General features: G+C 40.3%; 1 protein-coding gene across 4 annotated transcripts in view; it reads left to right on the plus strand.

The window, feature by feature from the left end:
- The first annotated feature begins 2,124 nt into the window (after nucleotides 1-2,124).
- MCCC1 (methylcrotonoyl-CoA carboxylase 1) overlaps nucleotides 2,125-24,079 on the plus strand; it is a 29,471-nt gene continuing 7,516 nt past the window's right edge. For all 4 annotated transcript variants that reach the window (XM_039488966.1, XM_039488967.1, XM_039488968.1 and 1 more), the window contains exons 1-15: nucleotides 2,125-2,254; nucleotides 4,678-4,724; nucleotides 5,198-5,337; nucleotides 5,920-6,015; nucleotides 7,776-7,897; nucleotides 8,823-8,970; nucleotides 9,892-10,013; nucleotides 11,353-11,464; nucleotides 11,983-12,064; nucleotides 12,883-13,010; nucleotides 15,569-15,752; nucleotides 16,316-16,425; nucleotides 19,482-19,698; nucleotides 20,664-20,750; nucleotides 21,355-21,404. In XM_039488966.1, the coding sequence (XP_039344900.1) occupies nucleotides 2,193-2,254; nucleotides 4,678-4,724; nucleotides 5,198-5,337; nucleotides 5,920-6,015; nucleotides 7,776-7,897; nucleotides 8,823-8,970; nucleotides 9,892-10,013; nucleotides 11,353-11,464; nucleotides 11,983-12,064; nucleotides 12,883-13,010; nucleotides 15,569-15,752; nucleotides 16,316-16,425; nucleotides 19,482-19,698; nucleotides 20,664-20,750; nucleotides 21,355-21,404 (1,707 nt within the window). In that variant the 5' untranslated portion in view covers nucleotides 2,125-2,192. The remainder of the gene's footprint in view (nucleotides 2,255-4,677; nucleotides 4,725-5,197; nucleotides 5,338-5,919; nucleotides 6,016-7,775; nucleotides 7,898-8,822; nucleotides 8,971-9,891; nucleotides 10,014-11,352; nucleotides 11,465-11,982; nucleotides 12,065-12,882; nucleotides 13,011-15,568; nucleotides 15,753-16,315; nucleotides 16,426-19,481; nucleotides 19,699-20,663; nucleotides 20,751-21,354; nucleotides 21,405-24,079) is intronic.

Genomic DNA, 24,079 nt, shown 5'->3' on the forward strand with positions numbered 1-24,079 from the left:
CTATGGAAGGCCCTGAGGCCAGGTCTACAGGAGGCCAGAAATGCCTGGGGACCCAGGGCTCTATACCAGAACAGGGGAGAAGACTTTCAAGGTAGCCCATCAGGGGCTGGGAACAGGGCACACAAGGCAGGATGAAGAAAAGCCCTGCAGGGCAGAGGAGCCTTTTTTGTTTGCCTGGGACACCTTAGATGGACTTTTGCTTCCCTGGAAGTTTCTCCCTTGGCCAGAGGGCTAAGCCATATCTGCAGCACAAAACAGAGGAGATCAACCTGAGGGAAGAAAACTGAGGGAAGAAAACTGAGGCAAGCAGTGCCAGCCGGGGTTGTCATGGAGCAGCCATGCCTGATAATACACTTGATTTTGTTATAACTTAAAAACATGTTGGGGTGATACATTAATTAATCCATGCAGCAAAGAAATGCAGAATAAACTAGGCTGCCACTGATGGGGGTGGGTGAGAGGCATAGCTCAGTGGTTTGAGCATTAGCCCCCCCTAAATCTAGGGTTGTGAGTTCAAGCCTTAAGAGGGCCACTTAGGAATCTAGGGCAAAATCAGTACATAATCCTGCTAGTGAAAGCAGGGGGCTGGACTCCATGACCTTTCAGGGTCCCTTCCAGCTCTATGAGATAGGTATGTCTCCATTACTTTTATGATTAAAAATATATTCTGTACTTCACCGACCTATAACTTGGGCTTTGTAATATATATTTAACTTGTTTCAGAGTGGTAGCCACATCAGTCTGTATCAGCAAAAACAAGGAGGAGTCTGTGTGGCACCTTAGAGACTAACACATTTATTTGGGCATAAGTTTTCGCGGGCTAAAACCCACTTACGATAAACTTAATAAAATGCAGCCCTCTAGTGTTCAGAAGCAAATTAAAAACATGATGAAAGATCTGTCTCAGGATTTTCGAAGGCAATATAATGTAGTACAAAGCACTGTGTTTTAAAGAGAATAAAATAAATGTATGCTCAAATTAACAGCCTTGACAGATAGATTGGTCAAATAATCCCAACTACATAGGCAGTGCTCTGGTCCTCCTTTTGGGTCCTGTCTGAGGGACCATAAAAATTCCCAAAGCTGATGCAACTTCCCTGGATCACCCACAATGCAAATTATTACAGCAGAAACCTGAAACCAGGTGTTTTAGTGCCATTATGTCTGGTTAAAAAATAATCAGAAGTTAGTTAATGGCAGGTATGCTCTTTGGGTCAGGATCCATCTTCCTCTGTGTTTGGAGAGCACCTAACATGTATTTTGAGCACTACTGCAATATAAATAAGTACCAGGAAGGTAGAGATTTTGGATGTATTCCAGATGATCACTGAAACTACAGGTGATTTACTCATAGCAAGTAAGTGAGAAAAACAAATTTGCTTTTTACAGTGTGGGAAAAAATGACCTGAGAAGTGGCAGAGTACTTAATGCTGATCTGCCTGATGGCACTTGGAAGAGCCAAGTGACCTGGCACCAAGGCCTAGTTTTAGCTGCAGAAAATCCAGTGTTTAATAGGGAAACGGGGTCAGGGCTGCAATTTGGATCAAGAATAGGGGTGAACTCTCTCCAAAGGGCTCAGCACCCACAGTCCAATTTTCCAAATGGCTCAGCACCCACCACCCGTGTAGTTTGGTTCCTATCGGGGCACTGATCTCATTAGGGAAGCCAGCTCTTAGTGTGGGTCAGGCGCTCTCTTGGTTGTCAGGCTGGGGGACCAGATAGCAAATGTGAAAAATCGGGACAGGGGCTGGAGGGTAATAGGACCCTATATAAGAAAAAGACCCAAAAATCAGGACTGTCCCTATAAAACCAGGACAGGCACTGGGGTTGGCTGGGTTTTGACCCATCAAGGCCAGTGCTGGGAGTTCAGTCCCTCATTCTGACTCCAGCTGCCAGCCTGGGGGTGGCTGGGCCCCTGGGGAGCTGCATGGCTCTGGGATGCTCAGCCCTGGCCCATCAACTTGAGCCAACTCAGGCTCCATGGGACTTGGAAACCAGGGGGCCTCTCTGCTCTCCCTGCCCAGGACAGGCCCCAGCTACCCCAAGGCCCCGCCCCCTCCCCATGCTCAGCCACTGGCCAGCGGCCCTGCGCGTTCGCCCCGCCCCCGGGGCTGACAGACACGGGTCCGCCCCCGCGCCCACTCCGCGTTCCAACGGCTTTGACCCCGCTCGGCTCCCGTCCCCGCGCAGACATGGCGGCCGCGGTGCTGGTGACCGAGCGGGGCCGCCGGTGCCTGTGGGCGCTGCAATACCAGTGAGTGCGCGGCGGGGGGCGGCCCCTCGGGACAGCCCCCTTCCCTCCCCACGCACCTAGCAACCGTGGTTCGGGACCCCGGTCTCCGGCCCGCCCCCAGCCCGCCGGGCCAGAGCCGAACGCTGCCCTGCCGGGGCCCCTCAGCCTCCCCTCGCCGGGGGCCTCCCCGCCGCTGGGGGCGCGCGCAGCGCTCAGGGCAGGTGACGGGCACCGCGCACCCCCCCTCCCCCACGCCGGGACCCCAGGATCGAGGGAAATAGTCCCGAAGCGACACGTCTGTCTCTGCGCTGGAGCGGGAGGGTGTAAATTCCGGCTGGAGGAGACCTACCCGGGCCAGCTCTGAGCAAACCACTGCGCTGAAAGCAGAAGTGTAGCGGCTGGGGTATGAGATGAAGAAAATATCGGGACACATGGCGGGGGAGGGGGGTCTGCTGGCAGAGCAAAAAAAAAGCTGAGTGCTGCTGGCGGAGCCACCCCCCCCCCCCAAAGTGCTGCTGGTGGAGTGAAATATTGGGACAAATTGTGGTCAGGGTGCGGGAAAACCACCCAATTATTGGGACGTCTGGTCACCCTAAGTGGCAGGAGGGACCAGCCACCCTGAGTACGTACCTAGGGATGGGATCAGACTCCATGGGCTGGCTGGCTAGCTCCTGCGGCTGGCATCAGCAGGGCCACACTTCTGTTTTTAGTGTGCTAGTTTGACCCAAGCTATCCTGAACATGTCTCCTGGAGCTGGAATGTATGCATGCCTTCCAGCTGTCGTGTAGCCATGACACAGGACGTATCAGGGAGATAAAACAAACTTTTGCATAAAAAGTGTGTCTGACTATGGAAAGGGAAGTGCATGCAGAAAATTGAAGGCAGTTCATAATACCATGTAACTGTTCTAGCACATATGTTAGTGGTGGTGTAATGAGTGATGGATTCAATCAGTTCATGTTAGCATCTTTAGGTTCTTGCTTTCTTCAACCGATAAAATGGGATACTGATAAAATTGTGGGTTTCATATAGTCACATATTTTATTTCTTGAATGTATGTAATGTGCCCATTGATGATACATTTCAATAAAACATTAACATTTGCAAACAAAATAGCTCTCTCCGGTGAAGACAAATAATCCCCTCACCAAAGATATTTTTAAAAGCCCTGTGATAAAAACTCAGTACAGTTCATCCTCTAGGTATAGTTTAACAGGTGACATAAAAGAAAACATTAAAACATCAAGCTCAGTTTTAGAACCCACCCCCAGTGATTACTTTTGTATCTCTTTTGGGTTATTACTAAGACATCTCTCATAGTGGTATCTTAAGGGCATGTCTACACATCAAACAAAAACCTGTGACTGGCCCATGCCAGCCAACTAGGGCTTGGGCTGCGTGGCTGTTTCATGGCTTTGCAGACTTCCAGGCTTGGGCTATAGCGTGAGCTCTGGGACCCTTCCACCTCACCAGGTCCTAGAGCCCAGGCCCGAGCCCAGACATCTATACAGCAATGAAACAGACCAGAGCCTGAGCCCCCTGAGCCTTAGTCAGCTGGCATGGGCCAACCATGGGTGTCTAGTTGCTGTGTACACATTTCCTAAACAATGATTAATACCCATCTCATATCTGAATATCTTTTCTGCACTGTTTCTGGTTACATGCAGAGGGGATTGCCACAATTTTGTTCATTTCCCTTAGCTGGTGTGGTTTAGCAAACATGTGGATTATTAACCAAAGTTATGTCTTACTCACTGCCCAAGTTGAACCACCATGATCAAGTCTTCTGTTCCAAGTGTGTCTCTTGTTGCCAGTGATCCAATCTAAATTTTAATTTATGTGCTAATTAAAACACTTAAGCGAACTACTTAAAATGTCTCTCTGCCCATGTAACATTCTCAGATATTTCTAATTTGCCTTGCTCACTACTTCTGTATTTGGAACAGAATAGTAGGTTTGTTAATCAAAGTTCTCATAACTCCATTCTGCTTGTTTCTTCACTCTTGGCAACATCTCTCTTGAGTCCACCATGACTTTCCACCTAACCTTTTTTCTGTGGACTTCATATGTTCTTTTACATGGTGCTGTGTACCTTGAACCACCTCCTGTTCAATAACCACACTTTGACCGCACTGTCCTTTAAAAGCTTAAAAAAAACCAAACCTATTCCTCAAAGTATTCCAGTCTTAATGCCCCTTACCAGCTTGTTTTTATTTTGATTGGATTGTGATCTATTGTTCATGTAACTTCCTTTGGAGAGGGACTTGTTTTTGTTTGGCATACCACTTCCTATATGCTGACAGTACCATATAAATACAAAGTGATTAAAAACTTCAAAACTGTATTAGTGTCCTTGCTGCACCCAAGAATAGAAATAGCTCAGTTATACCCTACTTTAATGTTTTTTCTTTATTATAATTCTATTTGTTTACTATTTTGTGCAGAAAATGGATTTGGGGACAAAAATGCCTGAAATTTGCTTCAACAACAGGTATTAAACTATTTTCTCTATCCATATATGCTGTAAATATGTTAATAACATTAATAGCATTGAAATTAACTCGAGAACATTAGTTATAGGAAAAATTAGAAAGTTAGAGTTTATTTTATAAGTGCTCAATTGAGTACGTTTCCGAAGAAATACTCAATATATTAGATCTAATTAGAAGCACCTGTAAATATGTCATGAAAAGATTTTACGGAATTTTATTTGCCTTTAGTTATATTTAGGTTTGTAATTTTCTTTCTTCAAAGACCCTTTTTGATACAAAGGGTACAAAATCCATGTAATAGCTAGTCATTTTTTTATAAAGCATAACAATGTAGTATTTAAATAGTATAGTATATATTGTAATAGAAGTTTGTAATATTATGTAAACTGTGACAGTATTTTCATATCATGTAACATGGAAAGGTATAGATTGGTCATATGTGTGTAAAACCTGACTTTGTTTCTTTAAATAGAAAGAAGAAACATAGGGAAGGTCCTCATTGCAAACCGAGGAGAAATTGCATGCAGGGTGATGCGGACGGCCAGAAAGATGGGTGTGAAGTCTGTAGCAGTTTACAGTGATGCAGACAAGAATTCCATGCATGTCGCAATGGTGAAGTATACTAGTTAAAAACATAAGGCCCAATCCTGCAAATAGTTATGCTCACAAGTAATTTTACTCATATGAGTAGTTCCATTGACTTAAATGAGCCTGTTTATGTGAATAATGTTAATAGCATGCATAAGTTTGCAGGATCAGGCCTTTCATTATTAAATGAAAGTTAAATTGCATGGGGAAGAGTTCTGTTAAATATCATCAATACTTAAGGAGGTGCCAGTGGGCTAGTGTAGTAGATTTTCACTTCTGAAGACTTAGATTCAAGTTCTGCTTGAATCACAAACAAAAGTATGATGAGTTTTATTCTAGACCTCTGAAGACATCACAAAAACAGCAGACAATTTCGCTTTCTAAACTCAAGAAAGGTCCAGGTTAGTGGCCAGTGGTCTCTATTTCTATAAAAAATGACAAAATTAAGTTCACCCAGTTGAGTTCTTTTCTGAAGAGCAAACAATTTAAATTGCTGCATGTTAGCATTTTTATAAATGATAAAATGGACCCCCAATTAAGGTTTAAATTTGTTTTTCAGTTGTCTAACACTTGATCCAATAGTAATGTATATTTCTTTTACAATAGGCAGATGAAGCATATTTCATTGGTCCGGCTGCCTCTCAGCAGAGCTATTTAGCCATGGAAAAAATAATACAAGTGGCCAAAATTTCAACAGCACAGGTAAATATAACTACACTGCCCCTACCAAATTACGCACTTTGATTTGGCCTTCCTTGTACTGTGGTTTCCCTATGAAAAACTGTACTTCTGCTTTTAAGAACAGTTAAATGGGTTCCTCTGAGTGCATGGGAAAATTCAATTTCCAGTTTAACCTTTGGGTTTGAGCTAAAAAGTAAAGATAAAATTACTGAGGAAAGTGCCCTAAATGTTTGTTCATATAAGGTGTGCTTAGCCTCTGTTTGCCAGAAGCTGGGAATGGGTGACAGGAGATGGATCACCTGATGACTACCTGTTCTGTTCATTCCCTCTGAAGCACCTGGCATTGGCCACTGTCGGGAGATAGGATACTGGGCTAGATGGACCTTTCATCTGACCCAGTATGGCCGTTCTTATGTAAGGTGCAGCTTATTTTGTTCTAAACAACACATACAGTAGTATTGTCCTCTTTGTGTCTGTTCTGAGCTTATTGTATCTTTCACCTCACAATGTAGTTTTAAGATGCTTTCTTTTGATAGTTAAAATAATGACATTTTAAATTAAAGGCTGTCTGCTTTGATCAAAACTTATATGCATGAGATATTATTTTATTTATATAAGGTAACACCTTCAAAAATACTGATGTTTTACTTTCAAAAGCAACGTCAATAAGACTTAGGCTCCTAAATTCTGATGTCGTTTTTGAAAATGAGATTTAGGCTACTCGGTCATTCAGGCACTTTTGAAAATGTTATCCAAGCAGCATAAAGTGTTGTAGGCCCTTTACATAGGACCTGAAGCTCAAAACGTACCTAGTTTGCTTTACTCAATGGGACTACTTACATAAGTAACATTACTCTCCTATGGAAATATTTGCAGGATTAGGCCCAATTCCCTTCTCCAGATTGCTTAAATTATAATCTAAAGACTTGGTCCCACAATTAATTATTCCTGTGGATATATTTACTTCTGAGCAGAGTTTCACTGACATCAAGGGGACTCTGCATAGGACTAACTATACTTAGGCTTGGAGGGATCAGATTTTTATCGGTAAATGTCAGTAAACATCAATTTCACCGTCCATATAAAAATTGACCAAAAAAAAATTCCCGTCAATAATAATTGAAATTTATAGATGGGCAAAGTAAGAAAAATGCTGCTTGAGAACCTATTAGAATTTGATTTAAGGGTATTTATTGTGTATATTTTGATGTCATGTTGAGAATTTTTTTTTAATGGTTATAAATTTAAACTTTTTGAAACCAACATCTACGATCATTAAAAAGTGGTCTGACCCACCCTCTTGCCTGATACCCCCCTATAGTTTCTTGCAACTGTGAAAAATTAAATTGATAAAATATAAAAATATGCTTAAAATGAACATTGATATTATCCATTAAAATTATTTAAAAAAAAATCAAATTCTGCTTGGCCTAACTATACTCATGGGTGTGACTGTTTGCAGGATCAAGTGCTAAATAGACAGCATGCACAAAGACACAGAGGAATGAAGCAACATAAAATATTTCCTTCAGATTAACCATTGATTACTAGTCTTGTTATAATTACTTATCACCCATTCCTTAACTGCTCGACCAACCTACCCACCCACCCTTTAGTTTTTCTTAATTGTATTCCTGGTGGCTGATGTTTTTTATCCATGGTATGTTCCATCCCATGTTTCCCTCCCTCCCCCCACAAAGCCTTCTATATAAACCTGTAGTTTTAGGGTGACATGGGTTACACTGGTGTAAAGTAGGCTGGTAACCTTCATTCTGTTTTAGGCTATTCATCCAGGGTATGGTTTCCTCTCAGAAAACACAGAGTTTGCCGAGCTGTGCAAGCAAGAGGGAATCATCTTCATAGGCCCTCCTTCATCTGCTATCAGAGATATGGGTATTAAGAGGTATCTCTTTCTGATTTGTTACTCACTTCAATGTGTAACTTACAGTTCAGTGAATTTGCCTTCATTATTAATGAAGATTTTTTACTTAGCTCTTTTGCTCCCTGCATTATTCTTGATTTTTCTACATAGCCTGTTGTACAATGCTCCAAACTGTTCATAGTTCTGGGATGAATACAAATATAGGAACAATCAAGATTCTTCCATTAATAAGATTTTAATAATTACATGCATAGGCTGGTCTAGGATCCTCTAGGATTAATGCTTTGCACTATCATACAGAAGGACCTAGGTTCAATACCCAGGTCTTTACACTTCGGATCAGAAAGGGCTGAAAGCGCTGTGGGAGCTCTACTGATAGTCTCTCAATGGTGGTGGAAGGAAGCATCTCGTGTCTCTGCAGTGACTTGTAGCTGTTCTTGAATGGTGTTGATGGGAAGAGAAGCCTATCCCACGTTCTTGGGCCAAAGGAAAATTGCCAGAGCATGAGATATAAATAGAATGGTGGAAATTAGAGGCTGCTTAATCAATAACACTTTGACAAATAAATCAACATTATTAATCAAGCATAAAACACATTATCTGAATTAATTTGGTACCTGCATAAAGGTTCATTTTACAATGTGTATTAATGTACTGTGTTATTTAACTAGTGTTGTGTGCATGTTTTCTATCCCTGTTCCTTTTATGCTTTTAAGTATAAAAAAAATTATGTTCATGCTGAACTACACCAAATTAGGGTCCCTATCCTAAAAACATCTGTGCACCAGCGTAACTTTACTCATTTTAGTAGTCCCATTGAAGTAAATGGAAGTAGTCACATGAATAAAGTTAAGCGTGTGTTCAGTGTTTACAGATCAGAGGCCTCTTGTAAGAAACAGCTATTATCATTGCCATTTTAAATATCAAAAAAATATTTTTTTTGAAGCACCTCCAAGGCTATAATGTCTGCTGCTGGGGTTCCTGTCATTGAAGGTTATCATGGTGAAGATCAGTCTGATGAATGTCTAAAGGAACATGCCAGGAGTATTGGGTATCCAGTAATGATTAAAGCAGTTCGTGGAGGCGGAGGAAAGGTAAGGAAAACTCATGCAAACTTGTTTTATCTGATTTGAAGTTATGCTACTAAGATATGTACTAATACTACTACATCGTACCTTCTGTTTTATGTAACTGAATTCTATAAAAGGAATCTTATCAGGAAGGTAACCGGAAGCAAATTATTTTAATTTGAAGTTAATAAAATAATGTCCAGCACTTTCATTGTGCTTTCCTTTTATTTAGTCATTCTTGGGCCAAATTGCTTGTATAAACTGGTAGAGCTCCATTGACTCAAATGGAGCTCCAGCAATATATAGTAGCAGAACGTTTGGCCCATTATGTTGTATAGGTGAAGTTGTATGAGATTCAATCATTGTTTAATGACAACGTCTGTTGTGATTATGTTTTTTAATGGTGGTTTTAAATTTGTGAGTGTTGCATAAATAGATTCTTAGAAATCTTTGAAATATCTGGATACCTTCAGTGTATAGCTATTATTTATTAACTGATGACCTCCCTGATGAAATGTGAAAAGAGCCTGCGGAAAAATTTCATGATGGAGCTCCAGGTTTGTCTCCATGATTTCCATAACAAATGTACACATTTTGTAAAGAAAAACAGTGTTTTCTGTCTTCCAGCCATGAAAACTTAGCATGAGATCCAAAAGTCAAATTCAGTTCTGTCCTTAACTACACCAGTGCAACAACATCATCTTTAATTTATAGCCTTAGTGACACTTTTATTTTCTGTGGGATTTGCAAAGATTAACTGTTTGGAAGTTAGTAAATAATTCTATTGATGCATAAGAAGGAATGGAATTCTTTTATTGGTAAACACATATAGTAATTATTCTTTTAATCATTCACCAGTTTTCACACTGGTGGAGATTTTTTTGTAACTGTTATTATTTACTTGTTCTTTAGTAGATATTTAGACATCCTTATGTTGTCTCTTAGGGTATGAGAATTGCTGAGTCAGAAAAGGAGTTCCTGGACCAACTAGAATCAGCCAGGAGAGAAGCAAAGAAGTCTTTCAATGATGATGCCGTGCTGATAGAGAAATTTGTAGACAATCCAAGGTGAGAGAAGTGGATTATATTTTTAATACTTAAAATATTTTTTAAAACCAGCACAACATTTTTATGCAAGATGATAGTTTGTGTCTTATACAGCATTGCACACACTTTCTGCACTTGCATAAAATAGGGCAGAATTATTAATTTTACAAAGTGTGAAGTGGATGACAGTGACTTTGAATGATAATTTATAATAAATCTAGCTGTCTTGGTGACATATTGGCAGCATCCTAATGGTGCCGTTGTGGAGAGACACCTAGATATTACATACTATATTATGGCAATGACATGCCTAGTCGATACATCAGCCTTCTGACCTCGCCATTCTTTTAGGTCTAAAGGAAGCAATGGGTAGTAGTGCTTAAAGCACAGAAATAGGAGTCAGGAGGAGAACCATAATGTACCTCAGATGTCCTGTATGTACTCAAACAAGTCACGTAATCGCTCTGTGCCTCAGTCTGTAAAATGGGGTGATAATACTTCATTTATATTTATGCTGTAAGCTGAGCTCATTAACTTTCATAAAGCTCTTTTGACATAGACAGATACAAGGTGTTATAGATTGCAAAGCAGTGGTATTCTTGGCATACACCTTGTTGAACATGTAGTAGGTAGGTACATATAAATACTTTCAGCTGAAGGTACCAGGAGATTAGACTGACCTATCTCTAAATACAACTTTAAAGCACCTACATAGTAAAAAGAAACCTAGACCTGCTTATCTTATCAGTTGTGCATGTGCAACTCCCATTGACTTCTCTGGGAACTGCATGTGTCTGTAAACGATGGGACAATCAAGTCCCTGGTAAATTACTGTAATACCTAAAAGTCTGCCTCTCTCATCAATAAGTAGAACTGCCACAAGCTGGTGTTTGGCCTCCTGGAATAATAATTTACAAATTAAGTGGTTTACCCTTGAGCACATCAGAGGCTAGGAGATGTCAAAGGGCCTATGTGTAAGTTGCAGAATTCACAGATTTAAAACTAAAAAAGAAAAAAATCTTGAGTTCAAAAACTAATATAGAAGTAGCGGACTCTAAATATTTTTTTCTCTCTCTCTTTTTTTTTTTAAACTCATGAAGTTTCAGTACGATGATTATGAAGTTCAAATTCCCATTTGAACTAGTGGCTTTAGGAGGTATAATATGTTTCACTGAATCACTTAACAGCATCATGCTGATCTGCAATTGGATCCAAGAGGGCAGGCCCTTACAGCTGTATGAAACCCTATTGAAGTCAATGGGGTGCTGTGCAAGTGTCTGCCTCGGTGGAACAGATTGCAAAATTGAGGCTTTAGTGATCTTTAGTAATATACATTGAAACCTTTGTTATTGTGAAACAGGCATGTTGAAGTCCAGGTGTTTGGTGACCAGCATGGCAATGCAGTCTATTTGTTTGAAAGAGATTGCAGTGTGCAGAGAAGACACCAGAAAATCATTGAAGAAGCTCCTGGGGTAAGTGGAGGGTTCCTAAATGGAGTTTATAAAGTAATATTATTTTGAATTTTTTGTACACACCTGTCTGCTTTCTGCTACTTAAATAAATAAATCTCAGAACCTTTTTGCATTTTATTTTATTTGTTTTTTGAGCTCCAGAGACAAAACCGAAGGTTAGAATGTAGGATTTTACTATACTGAATTAAACCATGGTGCCATCTAGCTTGGTATCCTACTTTGGGAAATGGCCAGTACTTGATGCTTCAAAAGAAGGGAAAAAACTCCCACTTAACCTCTAGTTGTCCAATATTTTGCATATTCTATTTATTTCTGTCAATTTATCAAAGATTCTCTACCGTCAAGATTTAGGACATAAGCTGATTGCTACTTGGGTCAGGAAGCAAAGATTTTAAATATAATATGGTTCAGGATTTTACTGCCGTTTTTTAAAGCTGGCATAGTATTCACATACAGTAGGCATGATATCTGTGAGACTCTCAGTAATGTGCAATCTCTTTTTATCATTACATTCACAGCCAGGAATTGAGCCTGAAGTGAGAAGGAAACTTGGAGAAGCTGCTGTCAAAGCAGCTAAAGCCGTGAACTATGTGGGAGCAGGTACATCAGGTTTAACTTCCTTCTAGTGCCTTCCTCTTAAGTTAATAGAGCCTTGAGCCTCAAGTCAAATGACGTTTTCTTGTTCTGGAACATGATACACACTTGTAGCATTTTTTTTTAACTTTCATGTAGTTGTCACATAGTTATTGAGTTCTAAGCTAGCGAAACTTAGCATGAACCCCCTGCCCAGAGTGGTATAGGACTACAAAAGAGAAAAAGCTAAGAAGTCTGAAAGCAAATAATTCAGCTGAATAGTTTGAGATTTGAAGGTGAATATTCTGCATGCACATCAGACTACATGTGCAAAGTGATTTATCGTTCACCTTGCAAACAACAAAATTTCAGTGTTCTAACATCTGGGCCTTCTCTAAAAATAATCCCATGGAAAACAGCTGTAGTTTCTAGTATAGTGACTAGCTGAAAATCAGTTTAGAAAAATATTAACAACTCTGATTCTTTTAAAGATATTCTTTGGAAGGGAAGTCTTTTAAATTAGCATAGGACAGTTCTTCCTGACGGATCCTGAAGCACTTTATAAATGTCATACACACAACACTACTGAAATGCAGCTGCTTCTGGAGGGAAGAGTAGCAGTCCACCAGCACAGAATGTCTTGGGATAATAAAGGTGTGCTGGGATCTGATCCAATGGTTTCAGGCAATTTAGGTGTTTCAGACCTGATGCTCAAACCATTAACACACCTCTCCAGTTTTGTCAAAACGTTTTTGTCAAACTGCAAATCTCTAAATATCTTTAGGTGGCCACCTGGTAGAAAGCCTTCTTGTCTCAGTGAAATGTGTGCTTATTAAATATTTCAGGAACTGTGGAATTTATTATGGACTCTCAACATGATTTCTACTTTATGGAGATGAACACCAGGCTGCAAGTGGAGCATCCAGTTACTGAGATGATCACAGGGACTGACTTGGTGGAGTGGCAGCTGAGGGTAAGGGAATACTAATTTTAGTTGCAAGGGTAGCAGGGATGGATGGTGTCTATCCAGTGGTCCAGTGTGGTAATGCTCAGCATTATTGTGTGCAGGATGCTGATCTCTCACTTCCATGGTTGGGAGTGATTCCCATTGCTCCACAGCAGCCTCCCTCTCTCCCCATTTAGTAAAGGAGCATTGTGGAAAGGCTTTGAATAGAATCCCCACAAAGTCCTCCTCACAGTATAGGGCTTCAAAGTGTCAGGGGGAAGTAGGGACGGGGGATCTTCAGGCATTTAACTGGGATATAAAGAATATGGGGAGTGAGAGGAGAAGTTTCTTAGTTTATCCTTGCATTTCTGAATATGCTTTAGAAGCTTAATTTTTGACATGCAAAGTGTTTCTTTGGCTCAGGAACCATGCATGGCGCAGAGTCAGAGAAACAGAAACCCTTTCAAGAGAGTAGAGGTGGTATTCTCTCTGTGTACTTCTACCCCTAGCAGAAGGTCATGTGGGAAGGAGCCTGACAATTCTACCGTACATGTAACAAGCACAGTTCTGTTCACATCTGCCAAAAGACAGTAAGATGTTTTGAACCTTCAAGTGTGTGTGGGGGGGAAAGGGTATGGATGATGGAAGGGATGACTGTGGGGAGCATCGGGGTTTGGGTACACAGGTGTTGGGCAATGGGGAGCTGGGTTGTGTCAGTGTTCAGAAATGGTGCATATGATTAGGGTGAAGAAAAGCTGGAAAAGAAAGCCAAAGTGGCAGTTAATCTAAAGATGCTAAGGCAGGAAAAGGGAGGCTGTGGATTGCTAATCTGGGAATGGGAGTTGGGAACTGAAGAGTGCTGACCTGGGAGAAAAGTCAGACACTGCTGGAAGAGAGAGAAGGTGGAAAGAACTAAAAGAAGAATCAGGACTATGGTCAGGTACCAGTGGAGGTGTAAAGAAAAGGATGTTATTTCCAGAGAGGGGAAAAATCATTAGGCAGATCCAGGTTTTACTGCCATGCCTTAGAGCAGTGGTTTTCAATCTTTTTTCATTTCAAATGGAGGTAGAGATCCTTTCTGAAATCTTAAGAGAGAGTCTGTGGACCCCTAGTTGAAAACCACTGCCTTGGAGGAACAATAAATACCTACAACTTGGATCATCAGGCATTTACTTCCCCGTTGTGGATGGAAATTGTGTGTGCTTTTGAGACCAGTGTGGGGAGAGGGGTCTGATTGTGGCTGTCCTTGCTGGCTGGTTACTATGACCCTGCTACAGATTTCTCCACAGCATTTTACCTTTAAAATGTTTCTTGGATTTACCCTGAAACTAGTGTATTTTCCCTTACTTTTCTGGCTTTCTTTCCTGAATTCTTTTGAGGGAGTAAAAAGGTCCCTGTTGACCTATTAGTTTAAAAATCCTGAGTAATTAGAAACTCCTCCTGTGAAACCTTTTCTTAAACTTGTGTACAGATTTCAGAGTATATGAAAGAAGGGAGTGATTGACTAGACTCTAGCAATAGTGGCAGATAGCAAGTTTTTCCAGCCACTTAAAAAGATTTTCTTCTCCCTAATAAAATCTTGTTTTCCAGATGAGCAGGCTTTTATTGTTCAGTGCTTTATAGGCTCACATTTTTTTCCATTGGACTGTAGCAGTAAGAGGAAGAAAAAGCATTTTTTATTGTGCTTCAGTTTTGTGGAATGTTGTAAGATCATCTTACAGTAATAGAACTTTGGAAATAATCCTCTTTCAAAATCTTTTAAATTGTGACTTTCTTCCTGGGGAGAGAGGAAGGAATAACTTCAACATTTATCAGAATTAAAACCTAAAACTATTCACCCATCACTTGTTTCTCATCACTCGTGAGGTTACTTGTGTTCAGAAGAAGGGTCCTTCTTCCCCGGTCCATCTTCTCTTACTGCTTGATCCTGCTGTCACATAACAATATAGAATTTGTGGTATTGCTCTCATTCCCGGACAGTAGATTGATATCACAAACATAGGATCATGACATTCTCTCTGGATCAACAAGCAGCTGAGTTGGAGGAATAAATTGTTATCCAAATACACACATTTGAAATAGGAAATACAGAAAATGGCTAGTGAACTAACTTGTTTTGTGTGTGAATGTTTTTTAAGTTGGTTGCAATGTAAAAGTCCCTTCCTACTTGATATTGCAGCCATTGTATTCCTAGGTTGGGCAACTGATACATCAAAGTGTAAGATATATTGGTCATGGAGAAAACCTAGGCCTGAAACAGGACAAAAATGATCAATATATTGCAATCCTTTCTCAACCATGTTTATTCAAGTGCCAGGACAGCCAAACCACCTGACTCGGTGTTTTTTGTAGCTCCTTGACATTGACGTTTACAGTTGTTCTTATTATATGATTGTAAACAGTACCTTGCCTTCGTGCAGATCCTATATGTATAATTTTATCATATTTAGCTTCCATCTGTTATTCGTTACAATCAAAAGTTTGCGTGTCTGTACACACAAGATATCTGCATCCATGTGCTAGTGCTCTGACCCAACTGTTAGGGTTGCTCCCTGGTGAATGGAAAATTACTCTACTATCTACAGGTTGCAGCAGGAGAGAAAATTCCCCTAATGCAGGAAGAAATTGCACTCAGTGGCCATGCATTTGAAGCCAGGATATATGCTGAAGATCCTAATAATAACTTCATGCCAGGGGCTGGACCCTTACTCCACTTGTCTACACCACCACCTGACAGTTTTACCAGGATAGAAACTGGGGTCAGACAAGGTAAAATTTGAAGACAGTATTAACTGAAAATATCTGTTAAAAAGAACAGCTCATTACAATTGTGCTCTCAAGCAAGTTCCCTCTGGCTGCAGCTTTTTAATCTTGTGCTTAGCTTGAGGCCAGAACTTGCCCCAGAGGATATTGTCGTAATTATAAAACACTACAGAATTCTTCTCCCTGAGGATTCCACTATATCTCGATTGGATCCCTAAATATCTCATCATCATCTTCCCACTCCAGTTATTGCCCTTATGGGATAGGCAGATTGGATTTCTTTCAAAGCTTGTCAATAATATGCCTTAATTCAGCAAAGAAGGTTGATGTTGAATAGTATCACCTCTGTAACATTTCAAACTCAGGCTGGCCTTGGAATTGAGAGATTGGTCCATAAATCAAACTTGAGTCTCCTACGTGGCCATTGCGGAGCACTGGCCATTGGGTCTCTCAGTGCATGTTGCTACTATAGTGCTAGTATCACTTTATAAAGCATACCATCAAACATATCTATGTGAAGGTGTGTGTCAGTGTCCTTAGAAATCATTTCCTATATATTTATACTTTAGGTGATGAAGTTTCTGTACATTATGATCCAATGATTGCTAAACTAGTTGTTTGGGCTGAGGATCGCCAAGCAGCATTGAAAAAGTTGCGGTACAGCCTCCATCAGTACAATGTAAGTATCCTTTGTTCTGTGTTTGTTTAGTACCTACCACAATGGAATCCTAGGTGTTACAGAAATACAAATAATATAAGGAACCCAATACGATTTCCAGTCTGATTCTACATAAGCTGTTTACACAGCTCCTATCACAATACTAGCAAAATGCTATTATAGAAGCAAAAATGGCCTTTTTGAAAGGGTTTAACTTAGTCACAGCTAAAATTGCAGGACTACTAATTGTAGTTACTAACTGTAGTCTGTAACCTATCATTTAAATCAGCTTCTGTACCAAATGTTTGGAGGATAGCTAATGTGATGCCAATTTTTTAAAAGGGCTTCAGAGGTGATCCTGGCAATTACAGGCTGGTAAGCCTGACTTCAGTACCGGGCAAACTGGTTGAAACGATAGTAAAGAACAAAATTGTCAGACACATAGATGAACATAATTTGTTGGGGAAGAGTCAATATGTTTTTTGTAAAGGGAAATCATGCCTCACCAATCTACTAGAATTCTTTGAGCGGGGTCAACAAGCATGTGAACAACGGGGATCCCGTGGATGTAGTGTATTTAGATTTTCACAAAGCCTTTTGCAAGACCCTCACCAAAGGCTCTTAAGCAAAATAAGCTGTTATAGGATAAGAGCGAAGGTCCTCTCATGGATTGGTAACTGGTTAAAAGATAGGAAACAAAGGGTAGGAATAAATGGTTACTTTTCAGAATAGAGAGAGGAAAATAGTGGTGTCCCCCAGGTGTCTGTACTGGGACCAGTCCTATTCAACATATTCATAAATGATCTGGGAAAAGGGGTAAACAGTGAGGTGGCAACATTTGATACAAAACTACTCGAGATAGTTATGTCCCAGGCAGACTGCGAAGAGCTACAAAAGGATCTCTCAAAACTGGGTAACTGGGAAACAAAATGGCAGATGAAATTCTGTGTTGATAAATGCAAAGTAATGCAAATTGGAAAACATAATGCCAACTATGCACATAAAATGAAGGGGTCTAAATTAGCTGTTACCACTCAAGAAAGAGATCTTGGAGTCATTGTGGATAGTTCTCTGAAAACATCCACTCAGTTTGCAGCGTCAGTCAAAAAAGTGAACAGAATGTTGGGAATCATTAAGAAAGGGATAGATAATAAGACAGAAAATATCATACTGCCTCTATATAATCCATGGAACGCCCACATCTTGAATACTGCGTGCAGATGAGGTCACCCCCCTCTCAAAAAGATATATTGGAATTGGAAAAGGTTCAGAAAAGGGCAACAAAAATGACTGGGGTATGGAACAGCTACAGTATGAGGCGAGAGCAATAAAAGTGGGACTTCTCAGCTTGGAAAAGAGACGACTAATGGGGGATATGATTGAGGTCTATAAAACCATGACTGGTGTGGAGAAAGTAAATAAAGAAGTATTATTTACTCCTTGTAACACAAGAGCTAGAGATCACCAAATGAAATTAATAGGGAGCAGGTTTAAAATAAACAGAAGGAAGTATTTTTTCGCACAATGCACAGTCAACCTGTGGAGCTCCTGGCCAGAGGATGTTGTCAAGGCCAAGGCTATAACAGGGTTCAAAAAATTCATGGAGGATAGGTCCATCAATGGCTATTAGCCAGGATGGGCAGGGATGGTGTTCCTAGCCTCTGTTTGCGAGAAGCTGGGAATGGGCAACAGGGAATGGATCACTTGATGATTATCTGTTCTATTCATTCACTCTGGGGCCCTGGCATTGGCCACTGTTGGAAGATAAGATACTGGGCTAGCTGGACCTTTGGTCTGACCTGGTGTGGCTGTTCTTATGATGTTTCCGTTTGGGTCCATTGAAGAGGTGAGCCCAAACTGTAGTGTTTTAAACTCCAGTCTGCACTTTTTCAAAATTCAAAAAATTTGGCTATTGGCATCTAGTTCAGGCCCTTGTCAAGTAGTAACTCTTAAAATTATAAAGGATTGTTCAGTATTTAAAATTTTACTATTACTTATTTAACAAAGCAAAACAAACCAGACTGAACAAGGCAGATAACATTTCTAATGCAAAAGGTTTGACTTGAAGTGAAGCCAGTTGCAGTGTGTAGTTTATTTACATTTAGTGATATAAAAAATAAATTTTAAGGGACACAATCAACTTAAAAATCATGCATCTGAAAATGTTTTGTCTGCTATTGTTAGAAGTAACAGAAGATTATTATAACTGACAGAGATCAGAGAAATATGTTTTTCTAAGTTTGTTTTGTTTTTTGTTTTGTTTTTTAAGTTCATTTAGTCTATATGTTTGACAGCACATTGTAACGAATGAGTTTCACTAATTTCCCCTAACTAGTCAGTTTCCTCTGTTGTTTGTGTGAGTCTTTTGCACAGCAACAGAAGAGAGAGACTCTAATGATTAAAAAAAAATGGTAATAGTCAGGTGTAGATATAGCACCTGAAAGACTTTTAACTTTTTTTTTTTTTTTTTAAATTGACTACATTTCAAGTTGACTGAGTCTCGTTAAATACTTGAGATAGGATTTCCAAAAGCATTCAGCACTGGCCTCAGTCTGCTCCCATTAACATCAGTGGTTAAACTCCTGTTGACTTCAGCGAAGGAAGAATTAGGCCAAAAGTTAGTGCTTTTGAAAATCCTACCCTTGTTCTTCAAAGGTGATAATTTCTTAAATAATGGGATATATACCAATTGAAATGTTTACTCTTTCTCTTGTCAGTGCTGTACTGCACTGATGTTACTTTTTAAAAAGACATTCTCAGTATCAGTGGAGCAGACAGCTGTAGGTCCGTTAGCAGCTCTTCATTTTCATTTGGGAATGTGTGTGGATTTGTTGTTTCATTGTTTTTTTTGCGCAGTGTTGTTGTAGCTCTGTTGGTCCCAGGATATGAGAGACACAAGGCGAGTGAGGTAATATCTTTAATTGGACCAGCTTCTGTTGGTGAAAGAGACAAGCTTTTGAGCTCTATGGACCTGAAGAAGAGCTCTGTGGAGCTCGAAAGCTTGTCTCTTTCACCAATAGAAGTTGGTTCAACAAACGATATTATCTCACCCACCTTGTCTTTCTTTTTCTTGACAGATCGTAGGACTAAGCACCAATATTGATTTCTTACTAAGCCTGTCAGGACACCCACAGTTTGAGGCTGGAAACGTGCACACCAATTTCATTTCTCAACACCATGATGAACTGTTTCCAGCCAAACAGGCAACCCCAAATGAAATTTTGTGTCAGGCTGCTCTGGGACTCATACTGAGAGAGAAAATGATAACAGATGCTTTTAGAGTTCAGTCTGGTGGTAAGATATTTTTTTCTCTTTCCTTTAGTTTATTTTTCCTTTGAGGGGGTGAGACAGAAATCAGAGCTTTTGTCCATTTCATTAATTTTGTACTCCCTTGTTGCCTCACTGTTTAACCTCCTGACATCTGGTTACTACCATCCACTGAGAGGGCAGGACATAGCTTTCTTTAGGTGACAGAGATTAAGTATAACACCTTTGTGATGCATGTGTTCTTAACTAGATAAAAAGGGACTGTTCTAATGTATTTCAGATAGAAACGCACAACTTTTCATTTGCATGTGTATTTCATTTCCACTTTGCTCCTGTCATCTTCAAAATGTCTGCAAATTTCTCTCCAGTGAGAAGGGCTAGGTCTGAGTCTTTTCAATGTCCATCAATACTGTTTCTTCAGCCAACCCTAGGACCTTCAGATTAAAACACCAACTGGATCCCAGGCAGGCTCTGGATCAATGGAAGGACTTCCGTTGACTTCAGTGACCTCTGAAATCTGTTTTCATCTCTCTAAGAAGAGAGGATATTTACAGTTATACATTAGAGGATTAAAATGGCTGATAATGGCTAGACTGGTAGCAAATTGTGACTGCTGTTCGATGATTGACTGAGAATTGTACATGCACCTAGTGTGTGCTATGCCACCATTTTTTGTTATCTCGCCCCCCCGTCCTACCCTCAGTCTACTTTTGTCCCTCATCCACTTATTATAGCCCGTCTTACAAATTGTAAGCTGATTGGACCAAGGACTGTCATTTACTATATATTTGTACAGTAACTATGACAATGGAGCTCCAACCTGGTTCAGCCTTTTTGGTGCAACATAAATATATAATAACAATATAATAATTAATAATGTTAATAAAGTGATTTGAAGATGTAAAACACTAAGTACATGCTAAGCATTCTTATGTGCTTTATTTGTAATACAGTAAATGCAGCATCAACTGTTTGTGTATTTGGTCTTGTAGATAAATTCTCACCATTTGCATCCAGCAGTGGCAGAAGAGTAAATATATCCTATACCAGAAACCTGACTCTCCTAGATGGTGAAAACAGTAAGTGACTAGCTGTGGGTAACGTGTTTGAGACCATGTTATTTCAACATGCACGTGCATAAAGCTGTAAAGATTTGGAAGAGGGAAGAGCAAACATATGTAGGAAAAAGTTTATTTAAGATTGATTGGGGAGGGGAAACCCGCCAAGATCACATGCTCCAGTCAGCATTTTTAAAGAAAATGGTTAATTTCACACTCAGATTCCTGGAGACACTGGCCAGATTTTTTTAAAAGTGTCCCTAAATTTAGGATTCTAAATCCATATTTAGACACCTCAATAAAGGATCGAATTTTCATAGGACTTAAGCACCTGCAACTCCCATTGACTTCACTGGGTTATGGATGGTTTGAAACTCTAGTCAGTTTATTCAGGTATCTAAATACGGATTTAGGAACCTAGGATTAGGCACCCAGCTTTGAAAATTTTGCTCTAAATGTCAGAACAACCTTCTACAAGGTTTGCTGAGCTAGTCTAACAGTTTTTGTTGGCCTTCTTGTTTGGAAATTTATATTTATGTTGAAAAAGATGCTCTGAACTCTCTTTTTAAGTTTAATTTTTCTCTAAGTCAAGTAAATCTTGTTTTTTTAATATTTTATTAAACAGATGTGGACATAATTATAGATTACAATCATGACGGTTCATATAACATGCAGGTAAAGTTCTATTTTCTCATACTTTTTAGTAACTGATCTCATCATAATGATGAGTAAAGTTAATTTACTGTATGTTTCTTGGCACCTTAAAGACTAAGATTTATTTCGGCATAAGCTTTCGTGGGTAAAACCCCCACTTCTTCAGATACACGTGTGCAAATAAATCTGTTAGTCTTTAAGGACTCCTGATTGTTTTTGTGGATACAGACTAACATGGCTACCCCTCTGTTACTTGTATGTTTCTTATTAGATATAGGCGGATTGCATCACCTATTATTAATGTTGCTCAACGCTTTTCATTATAAGATCCTTTTTTCAGTTGCTTATAACTGTGCCAATCTAATATGTTTGGTCTGAAATTTTCCATGTTGGGTGTCTGCCTCATGCTGATTTTTTTTTTTTTTTTATTTAAAGTTTCAGCCAAAATGATTGTCATTTCTGAGGACAAGGCTAAGGAAAAACACGTTGTCTGTCGGTCTTATCGTTGAATACTCTAGCTCCCCCATGCTTTGGAGCAGGGACTTGATATGTGGCTGAGGGGCGGCCTGTGTCAGGAATGTACCTTTTGCCATCCCAACAAAAATCCAAACAAATTTGGCCATATTGTAAGCCTTTGAAAAACCATAGATTTCACATGCTTAGTAGAGACGTCTTATGTTTAGAAACTAAATTCCCTGAAGTTTCTGTCTAGGGCTGAGTAGCATTTTCCCTGCAATGGCAGGTCCAGGCATAGATTCATAGACTCTAGGACTGGAAGGGACCTTGAGAGGTCATCGAGTCCAGTTCCGTGCCCTCACGGCAGGACCAAATACTGTCTAGACCATCCCTGATAGACATTTATCTAACCTACTCTTAAATATCTCCAGAGATGGAGATTCCACAACCTCCCTAGGCAATTTATTCCAGTGTTTAACCACATCTGAATGGAAAGCAAGGAACCTGTCTGTCCTGTGCTTTCAGTGACCTCCTCTGCTGATCCCAGGCAGTGTGGGGGAGGAAGCTGCCTCATTTGAATGCACAGGGGGCATGGAGAGAAAATGGGACAAGGAGCCTGGTGTTGTGGGGTGGGAGAAGACTGGGACTGGAGACTGGTGGGATGGGAGAGGGAAACTGGGAGTTGGTGTGGGAGGGTGACTGGGGCTGGCTAAGGAAGGAGACTGAGACTATGAGCAAGGAAGGAAAATGGGGAGTGCGTACTGGGAGCCAGTAGGTGTATGCTTAAATCAGAGGAGTGGCTGAGAGGAAGACTGCGACTGGCTGGGCAAGGAAACTTGGACTGAGAACCAGTGGGGTGGGAGGAAGGAAGATCGAGGGGAGCGGAGACAGTTCTGACAAAAAGCTGGGACATGGGGGGAGAGGAGCCATGCCAATAAATAAAGGTTTGGAAAACATGCCTCAGTAAAAGGCTGAAGGAGCTCACTCTAGTCTGTTAGTCTATAAGGTGCCACAGGATTCTTTGCTGCTTTCACTCTGTTTAGTTTATCAAAGAGAAGATTAAGGAGGATTTGGTCACAGTCACAGGGCTCTTCAGTCTATCACACAAATATATAACGAGATCCAATGGGTGGAATTTGAAGCAAGGCAAATTCAGACTAGAAGTAAGACTCAAATTTTTAACAGTGAGGGTAATTAACCATTGGAACAAGTTACCAAGGGTTGTGATGCATTCTCCATTAGTGGAAATTTTAAAATCAAGATTGGATGTTTTTCTAAAAAAATATGCGCTAGTTCAAATAGAAGTTAATTCAGGGAGGTGAGACTAGATAACCACTATGGTCCTTTCTGGCTTTATGATCTTTGAAACTGGGACTGGCTGTGAAAAGAGATTGGGACAAGGATCTGGGGAATGGACACTGAGATTGGATGAGGAGCATGTCAGAGAGATTGGGACTGAGAATCAAATCAGTTGGGGTGGAGAACATGAGTGGGTGAGACTGGAATGGTGCAGGAGAGGGACAGATTTGATGAGGAGCAGAGAGGAACTAGGAATGGCTGGACAAAAAAGGTTGGAGGAGAGGAGACTGGGAGTGGGAGTCCAGAGAAGGACATTCAGCGAAGGAGATTGGGACTGCGATGAGAAGCATGATAAGTGGAGACTGGGACAGGGTTGGCAAGGAGAATAGAACTAGTATGAGGAGCTGGGGTTAAGGAACTAGGACAAGGACAGATTAGAGAAAATGGGGCAGAAGATGTCCTGAGTGCTGGGAGAGGGCAGAAGAGTCAGTGCCCACTGGAGCAAAATCATCTCTAGAGTCAGGAATGTAATCCAAGTTTCCTGAGCTGCCACCAAATATCTGTGAAACACACTGTCAAATTGTGTGCGTCTCCTCCCCGTCAAGGGCTGGCCCACATAAAGGATGACAACCTACTATTGCTATCAGTTCTGTGTTAGCTCAAGTGGCAGAGGTCTGTGTGATTGGTCTAAAGGTTCCAAACTTGCTGATGACCCATGTAGGTGTCAGTATGACACCACATGCTGGAATTGCTGTTTTTTCAGTTTGCTTGTTTAAAAACCTAGGAAATGAACACAAAAAAATCATGTTAAAGAACATTATTAAGGTTGCAAAGGACTCAAAAGCTAGAAAATGCCATTATTAAGGTTGCTTGTGCAAATTTAATTTGGCTCTCTTTTGCATATGCTGTATGACATAGTCTTCAAGTTCATAATTACATAT

Source organism: Mauremys reevesii, linkage group 9 (genome assembly GCF_016161935.1).
Source record: "Mauremys reevesii isolate NIE-2019 linkage group 9, ASM1616193v1, whole genome shotgun sequence".
NCBI classification, from domain to species: Eukaryota; Metazoa; Chordata; order Testudines; family Geoemydidae; genus Mauremys; species Mauremys reevesii.